The sequence below is a fragment of the Rutilus rutilus genome, assembly GCF_951802725.1.
Source record: "Rutilus rutilus genome assembly, chromosome: 22".
Taxonomy (NCBI): Eukaryota; Metazoa; Chordata; class Actinopteri; order Cypriniformes; family Leuciscidae; genus Rutilus; species Rutilus rutilus.
In genome coordinates this window covers 32,081,370-32,090,587 of record NC_140227.1, presented here as the reverse complement: position 1 = coordinate 32,090,587, position 9,218 = coordinate 32,081,370, and the positions used below count along the sequence as shown (strand labels likewise).

The 9,218-nt window shown below is 39.4% G+C and overlaps 1 protein-coding gene across 5 annotated transcripts in view; it reads right to left on the bottom strand.

Moving 5' to 3' along the window:
* Nucleotides 1-8,433, bottom strand: part of cant1b (calcium activated nucleotidase 1b) — a 10,210-nt gene extending 1,777 nt beyond the window's left edge. The window contains exons 1-4 of one of the 5 annotated variants that reach the window (XM_084395239.1): nt 8,280-8,433; nt 1,978-2,592; nt 1,455-1,658; nt 1-920 (exon numbers count right to left, since the gene is read on the bottom strand). The exon at nt 1-920 is cut by the window's left edge and continues 344 nt beyond it. In XM_084395239.1, coding sequence (XP_084251365.1) covers nt 550-920; nt 1,455-1,658; nt 1,978-2,542 — 1,140 coding nt within the window. In that variant the 5' untranslated portion in view covers nt 2,543-2,592; nt 8,280-8,433 and the 3' untranslated portion in view covers nt 1-549. Of the gene's footprint in view, nt 921-1,454; nt 1,659-1,977; nt 2,593-3,668; nt 3,800-5,932; nt 5,970-8,279 lie in introns of those variants that run through there. The other 4 variants (XM_084395240.1, XM_084395237.1, XM_084395236.1 and 1 more) reach the window with 4 other exon arrangements.
* Between the last annotated feature and the right edge of the window lie 785 nt (nt 8,434-9,218).

Genomic DNA, 9,218 nt, shown 5'->3' with positions numbered 1-9,218 from the left:
TATATATTGCATATATACAGTAGCTAATGCATTAAGTAATGTCAACAAATGAGACCTTATTGTAAAATGTTGCCAGTAAAATAGCTTTGAGGTTGTGTAGTTTTTAATAAAGGCATTTTTTAAGACAATTAGAATATTTTGGATGCACACATTTCTAGAGTTTGGTTGGAGATCTGCTCTATTATTGCATGTTTCCCTTCAGTGCCTGAGCTTCTGTGGAGACGTCTTCTGCACAGTGTCATGTGTCTATAGACGTGTGTGTGTCCTGTGAGCTCGTGTTGCTGATCTCTGACATCCCATCATACACCACATCTGAGGTCTGTCCCGCCTTTACATTCACTTCCGTTTACATTAGTTTACATCAGGTCGAGATCTGTCGTTCCACACATGTTCTGGAAACACTATGATGATAACGACGGAACTTGCGACCATGTTTGGCTAACGATGCCCGACCGGATGCAGAAACCAGATGTTAGTGTTTACGCGTGTGCAACAGACTCAGATGCGAGCGAGAGATGGGATGTTTCGTGCATATAGTGTAAACGCAGCCTATATGAACTCCAGACCTTCATACTTGACGTCCCCGATCTTGGTGTCGGGCATCAGGATCCGGCCGTCCAGCGTGAAGGCCGTGATGTAGCTAGCGATGCGGCCCGCGTCCTCCTGGGATTTGAGCGCTAGTATGATCTGGTCGTCGGTGTCCGGGATGAACCTGAAGGAGGAGAAGCCGAGCGTGGGCTTGAGCGGGCCGACGCGAGACGCTGAGATCTGGCTGAAGTCGCGCGAGCAGCTCAGGATCAGGTTCGTGCCGCGCCGCTCGTCTGCCGTTTCATCGTAGCGTTCGGCGCTCGCGCGGCGCGGGAGGAAGAACCAGCGCTGGAGACGCTCGCTCCACACCCCAGACTCGTGGATCAGATAACCTGCACAACACAACAGATATTACACTATACACACATTACCATACTGTACAACACCAGATTATATACTCTCTCTCTCTCTATATATATATATATATATACACACACATATATTATAAGTTAGTAAGTAATATAAGACAGCATATATTATATATAAAATAATTGTATAATAATAATATATAAGATATTATACACAAGACAGTATATAACTAGATGATATACTCTATATATACACACATATTACAGTATATAATATACAAAATAACACTATATGGTAGTAAATAATATATATAAGATGGCGTGTATATTTAATATATGTGTGTGTGTGTGCGTGTGCGTATGTGTCTGTGTGTGTGTGAGTGTGTGTATGTGTGTGTGTGTGTGTGTGTGTGTGTGTGTGTGTGTGTGTGTGTGTGTGTGTGTGTGTGTGTCTGAGTGAGTGTGTGTGTGTGTGTGTGAGTGTGTGTGTGTGAGTGTGTGTCTGTGTGAGTGTGTGTGTGTGAGTGTGTGTGTGTGTGTGTGTGTGTGTCCACTCACCGGGTGGTGTGATCTCTGCTGCCCTCTTCAGGGCGTTGTACCTCGGCACCCAGTTCTCGTGCTCCACGTCACCATTAAAGCCGATCACCTTAATCCACTCGGGGTCGTTGTTGACGAACTCTCCGCTGACGGTCGTCCACTCCTTCCCCAGACCCCCCACATACAGCCGCTCGTCCTTCACCGCCATCCACTCCGCTTTAAAACCTGCAGGCAGGGGTCAAAGGTCACACACCAGGTCAAAGGGTCATACTTTTGAGACCTGAAATAAAAATGTAAATAACTGTTTTCAACACTGATAATAATCATAAATGTTTCTTGATCATCAGATCATCATATTAGAGTGATGTGTGAAGGATCATGTGACACTGAAGACTGGAGTAATGATGCTGAACATTCAGCTTTGATCACAGGAATAAATTACACTTTACTGTATATTCACATAGAAAACAGATGATTTACAGTATTTTTGAATCACATGATCACAGTCTTCTGATCTGAGGTAATGTGACAGAACCACCTTTACCTTTAGAAACACTCCCGTCTCCATCGGTCAGGATGACCCACGGCACGGCTCGGTTCCCCTCGATCCGGTACACGACCCCGGTCCGGTCATCCACGCTGTACAGGTGCCCGTTAAACGCCACCAGCTCGGACAGCTCCATTCCCCGACCCTTCTCCGACAGGTGAGAGTCCAGAACCAGCGGGTCCGAATCCCAGTCCACCGACACACTGTCCCCGCTCTCGGACACCAGCAGATGTCCTCGCTTCAGGAGACTGAACCACGTGTTGTCCTTCTGTCCGCGCGAGTCCGTGTCCAGGTCCGCGATCACTCCGATCCGGTACCGGATCCCGCTAGCCGTGTGTTCTGGAGGACTGAGCGGATACGTGTCGTTGTAACGCGACTGGGTCTCCATCACGCCGGACACGTCCCGGCTGGAACGCCACGAGCGCTGGCTCTCGGACCGGGTCTCGGAGGAACCGGATGAGCTCTGGTGCCGGTACAGGAGGACGCCCGCCGCTAGTAGAGTCGCTACAGTGATGGCTCGCCATCGGAACCGGAAGCGGGGGTCGGAGACGGAGGAGAACATGGAGTCGCCGGGAACAGGAACGGGACCCCGCACTGAGTCACGGCTCCCTGCTGACACGGAGAAGAGGAACAGCGTCATTTCACATCGAAAACTTTGAGTTTGTAAATCCCAGATTTCATGCAAGACAAAAACACTCATCAGTTTCATTTCACTTTTATAACACAGAAAACATCCGAAAAGGGTTTATTTTCTTGCACTTGATCTCTTTTCGATCTTTAAATATGTAAAATAAATATTTTGCGCGTCCATAAAATGATGAAAATCAGGTGCGCACACACACACACACACACACACACCTGAGCTCATTAAATAATAAGATGACCTTCTTGCATGTTTTCCCATGAACGCTGAGCACTGAAACAACAGCAAACATCACTGTAATGATGACACGAGGGAGTTCAGCACTAAACACGCTGTTTAACGACCTGTCGGACTCATTACTGCACGCTACGCTGAGTTATTACATCACATGACCCTTAGCATCAGAAGACAACACAGACACAAGCTTTCACACAATCCCAGCACTCCTCGTGTGATCACTGGCATGACAACCCTTTACCATGGTGAGATTAAGGTGAACCAACCAGTGCCAGAAACTGAGCAATACAAATCTAATATTTATTTCTCTCAAACATTTATGCAAATCATGGCTGTAAAAAAACTAAACAAACAAAAAACATGCAAAACAAGTATTTTCACTTGCAGATTTTTTAACCCAGCTGTATGTAAAATTACTCAATCATTCCCGAAAAAAAAAAAAGTTTCTTAGTAAATTAATCACACTTTTGGACTCAACTGTATGTAAATAAATCACAATGTCTTTAAATTAAAGTTAAAGTTCTCAATGTCCAATCATTATCTTTAAAAAAAACAAAACATGCAAAAAACATGCAAATCAGAAGTATTTACAATATGTAAAATATAAAATTACTCAATCACCCCCCCCCCCCCCCCCAAAGAAAAATAGTTTCTTAGTAAATAAATCACATTAGAAGCAGTTTTAATGTCCAAATCCTACAACAGATATTCAACTAAACTCACTCTTCTTCTCCAAAAACAAACTGATAGTAATGGTAAATAGTAATAAATAAAAAGCACTGCTGAAGAGGATTGAATGATTCTCTACCTCTCTTTCTGCCTCTCATGTCTGTGTCTCTCGGTCTCTTGTGTCTTTATTATCAGTCTCTCAGCGCTCATCTGAGATCAGTGAGCCGAGCAACAGTGACGAGGCAAACACTGAACCCTTACCTACTGAAGCACACATTAACCTACGATGCTGACCTGCACTTCTGTGGCAGAGGTTACGGCTATAAACCCTATAGAATACCTCATTCTTCAGATCCAAGACCACAGTTGTTCTCTAAACCTGTAATAGTGTTCTTTTGTTCCCAGGAACGCCCCGCGGATTAAAGACTCAGTGTAATAATGATTTGTACAGACTGTTTTTGCGATCTCACTAATGGTGTGTAGATCATCTGAGGTCAAGTGAGATGAAAGGTCAAAGAAAAACCCTGATTTGTTTAGCAAATGATTGAAAACCAAATTGAACAAAGTTCTCTCTGTATCGGATCACTCACAGAACCAATCAAATCAGTTCAACTGTAAAACTATAGTAATAACATTCTAGTTTATAAAATTCAGGTAACACTTTATGTTTTATTACATACACTATACTATAATGTGTAAAATGTGTGTGAGTAATGTGATTTTGTAATGCACATTACTTGTGATGCGTTACTTTACTCGTTACATCAAGTGATTTGATTACGTAGTGCATGTTACTTGTGTTGCATTACTTGTTACATCAAGTGATTTGGTTACGTAGTGCATGTTACTTGTGTTGCGTTACTTTACTTGTTACATCAAGTGATTTGGTTACGTAATGCATGTTAATTGTGTTGCGTTACCTTACTTGTTACATCAAGTGATTTGGTTACGTAATGCATGTTACTTGTGTTGCGTTACTTTACTTGTTACATCAAGTGATTTGGTTACGTAATGCATGTTAATTGTGTTGCGTTACCTTACTTGTTACATCAAGTGATTTGGTTACGTAATGCATGTTACTTGTGTTGCGTTACTTTACTTGTTACATCAAGTGATTTGGTTACGTAATGCATGTTAATTGTGTTGCGTTACTTTACTTGTTACATCAAGTGATTTGGTTACGTAATGCATGTTAATTGTGTTGCGTTACCTTACTTGTTACATCAAGTGATTTGGTTACGTAATGCATGTTACTTGTGTTGCGTTATTTGTTACATCAAGTGATTTGGTTACGTAATGCATGTTACTTGTGTTGCGTTATTTGTTACATCAAGTGATTTGGTTACGTAATGCACGTTACTTGTGATGCGTTACTTTACTCGTTACATCAAGTGATTTGATTACGTAGTGCATGTTACTTGTGTTGCATTACTTGTTACATCAAGTGATTTGGTTACGTAATGCATGTTACTTGTGTTGCGTTACTTGTTACATCAAGTGATTTGGTTACGTAATGCATGTTACTTGTGTTGCGTTATTTGTTACATCAAGTGATTTGGTTACGTAATGCATGTTAATTGTGTTGCGTTACTTTACTTGTTACATCAAGTGATTTGGTTACGTAATGCATGTTAATTGTGTTGCGTTACCTTACTTGTTACATCAAGTGATTTGGTTACGTAATGCATGTTACTTGTGTTGCGTTATTTGTTACATCAAGTGATTTGGTTACGTAATGCATGTTAATTGTGTTGCGTTACTTTACTTGTTACATCAAGTGATTTGGTTACGTAATGCATGTTAATTGTGTTGCGTTACCTTACTTGTTACATCAAGTGATTTGGTTACGTAATGCATGTTACTTGTGTTGCGTTATTTGTTACATCAAGTGATTTGGTTACGTAATGCATGTTACTTGTGTTGTTACATCAAGTGATTTTGTTACATAATGCATGTTACTTGTGTTGCGTTACTTGTTACATCAAGTGATTTTGTTACGTAATGCATGTTAATTGTGTTGTTACATCAAGTGATTTTGTTACATAATGCATGTTACTTGTGTTGCGTTACTTGTTACATCAAGTGATTTTGTTACGTAATGCATGTTACTTGTGTTGCGTTACTTTACTTGTTACATCAAAAGTGATTTGGTTACGTAGTGCATGTTACTTGTGTTGCGTTACTTGTTACATCAAAAGTGATTTGGTTACGTAGTGCAAGTTACCCACGACACGGCTCTTTTCAGATGAGATTGAAAACACCTGATCGCTAGTTTTTCCATAGTCTGAAAACATCAATAGATCAATGCAGATTTCAGTCTGAGGTTTTCTCCGAGAGCTTCGGTAGAAACGTGTCGTTTTTTAACAATCAGAATGATCAGCTAATATGGGTAAATCGACGTACTCTGGTAGACTGGAGGGAGCATGAGCGTTTTCTACATAGCCTGAGTTGGGTTTCCACAGAGTTGTACCTTCACCGGTTGTAAAGACCGTTGATGGAATCATGTCCTCATGTTCTGATATCAAAGACATGCAAAGTTTAACCTGAATGAAGTTCTTCTCTGTCTGCTGGTCAAACAGGAACAAACTCAATTGCATTAGCAATAATTGAAGCTGTATTATATTTTTGTATATATTTTATAGTTTTCACATGATTTTATATCATTTTATTCATTTATTATTTGTTAAGTACACACAGTATTACTGTGTTATTATTACTATATTATGTTCAATACAGTATCTCTTCAGGTAAAAACTAAAACGCATACCGTCCACTCAAGTTGACATCTGAAAATCTCTTTGAAAAATGGGTAAAAAAATAAAATAAATTCAACTATTGTTTTTCAATAAAAGAACAATAAAAACACAGGAGGAAAACTCCTGCCAGAGATGGTCAATTCATGCATGAAAGGGTTAATAATTAGGGCTGGGTATCGTTCAAAAAATTTCGATACCAATACCGATACCGATACCTTGATTTCGATACCGGTTCCTGATCGATACTTTTTTCGATACCAATTTTATGAAATCCATTTTAACAAGATTACATAACACATTACCTCAGAAAAACTTTGGTTTTATTTTTTCAGTTTGACTCATGCTCCTTAGTCAGTGCACAAAGGAACAAAAAAAGCACAAAGGAACAAAATATTCCTTATACATATACATAAGGTACAAAATATTTTTTTTATAAAGAGCTCATGCTCACCAAAGCTGAATTTATTTCATCAAAAATACAGTACAACTTGTAATATTGTGGAATAGTATTACAATTTAAAATCTTATTTGAATATATTTCAAAATGTAATTTATTCCTGTGTTGTCAAAGCTGAAATATGAAAACAGTTTTTGGAAGGTCATTTTTGATCACTTTAATGCATGCTTACTGGAAAAAAAATTCTGACCAACACGTTTTTGAACGGCAGTGTACATTCAGTAGGTCATTATTGCAATATAAACACAGTCAGAGTGATCAACAACGTATCTCTTCATTTACCAGTCGAAGACGCAGCAACTTTCTGCTCTTATGTTTACTCCGTGCACTGTCAAGGGCTTTATCATATCTGTCGCGGTACCGTCTTTGCAGCCATTATTTTACCACAAATACTGCATCGCGCGCTGTTGGCATCGAGCCTGGAGAAATGTAGCCACACTTTTGATCGACTTTTCCACATCTTTAGGGTATTGTGAGTGTGTGTGCTTGCGTGTCATTGAGTATGTGCGCGAGTTTGTGTGTGCTCGCGTCCATAGGCTCGCGTCTCATGAGAATGTGCGTGGACAGTTTGTGTGCGCGCGCGCGTCTCGTATGTGCGGAGAGTTCCGCGCGTCTCGTGTGTGTAGAGTTTGCGTATGTGTGTGAGCGAATTTAGGCGTGTCGTTGTGCATTTCATATGTATTTGTTTGAGCACTGACGTTGACGAGTTAACCCCTTAGGTATCGAAATCTGGTACCGAAAAACAAGTCATTTTTCGATACTCAATAGTATCGAGGCAATTCGGTCGGTACCTAAAAAGTATCGAACTCGGTACCCAGCCCTATTAATAATACTATCTAGTTCCCACTAATGCACTATTAAGCATTGTAGTAATGTTGATCATGTTCTTAGTGAAAGTTATTATAACGCGTTACTAACAGAATCAAGCTTTTATATATTATGTTCTCCAAGTCTGTAAAGTCTGAAACTCCTGATGTAATGTTACAATATTTGTTAATACAAATGAAAGTTGTCATAATTTGCCTATCTTTGATGGCGTGATCCTGTACTTGATCACTCAGAACATTTCTATTTCTCCTCCAACTTTAAAAGCCCGGAAGTGTCATGATCTGCGCATGCGCGGAGCTCCTGCAGCTTTATTTACATAATTCCCTCACAAACATAAACACACGGTACAATAAATCTCATCACAGATATCCATTCTAGAAGATTTGAAATGTCTTAATGTTTGTCCGAGCGGAAAATTAACTTACTAATTGTGAATTAAAACGGAGTTTGTTTGTTTTCAAACATCAAGATTACTTTTACACTGTTATAAACGAAACTTCGAGCGTTAAAATTTTTTCTATAGTGACTCTAGCGATGATATAAAGACTTTTCTTTAAAAATGTGATTTTAACTACAAGCATATTAGACTGAAGAAACTCCAGGCAGTTTTAATATTTTGCTGAGTAACTGAATTTAACCCTTTGTGAGCCTAAAGACAAAACGCTCTGCATTTCCTGAATATTTATTTCCGAGTAAATCGTTTACTTACTGTATTCCTCTGATGTTTTTCCTCAGTTTGGTCTTGTGTGATAAAGAGTTATTTCATCGCCGCTCCATCTTGTGTTTCCGACACCGTTTCCTCGGCCGTTCAGACCGAAACGAACCGCCGGTTGCCAACACACCGGTACCGCGAAGCCCCGCCCATCTCTTGAATATTAATGACGTAACGCCACGCTCGGCCAGGACGCTTAGCTGATTGGTTTAAAGCAAACGTCGGCAAATGAGTGTAACATCTGCCAGCCAATGAAAGAATCACTGAAGACTTACATATTAATGAGGTTACGCAACCTTTTCTTCTTCTTTTCTTAATTATCCAACGAACTTTAGTATACACAATTTACATATTAATAAATCCCCCAAAAAATGTGTAATTGTCTTGGATCTTGACCATTTCTTCTTGTGTATATGAAACATTCCCAAAATAATACAAAGTTGTACAATAAAAGTTAAATTATTATTATTATTACTTTCATTGGAATAATACATACATATATCAAAATTATTCTATTCGATTATTTTTCTATTGAACAAAAATCACACGAATAATCAATATCTAAATTAAATCTCTCTAACACACTTTTAGCTGGATATATACCATGCACAATTTTAAATGTAACCTCTTTTACTTTATTATTTAAACAGCATACGTTATAAGTCCGGAAGATTGGCAACCAACGTCATCGTATTCTGATTAATATTCATGAGCAAATCCTTCAAAATTACGAGTTCTGTTTTAATGAAGTGCATTTAGATTTATATCTAATGTAATAAAACTGACTTTAAATGCGAAGAATATTATAAGTGTACAATGAGCTTGCCTTGTGTTTGAACTCCTCTTGAGACGCGCTCCTCTAATACAGAGACGGTGTTGTTTTTATGGACAATATCTCCATTATCTGCCGGACCGGCCTGTGACACGAGCAAACTA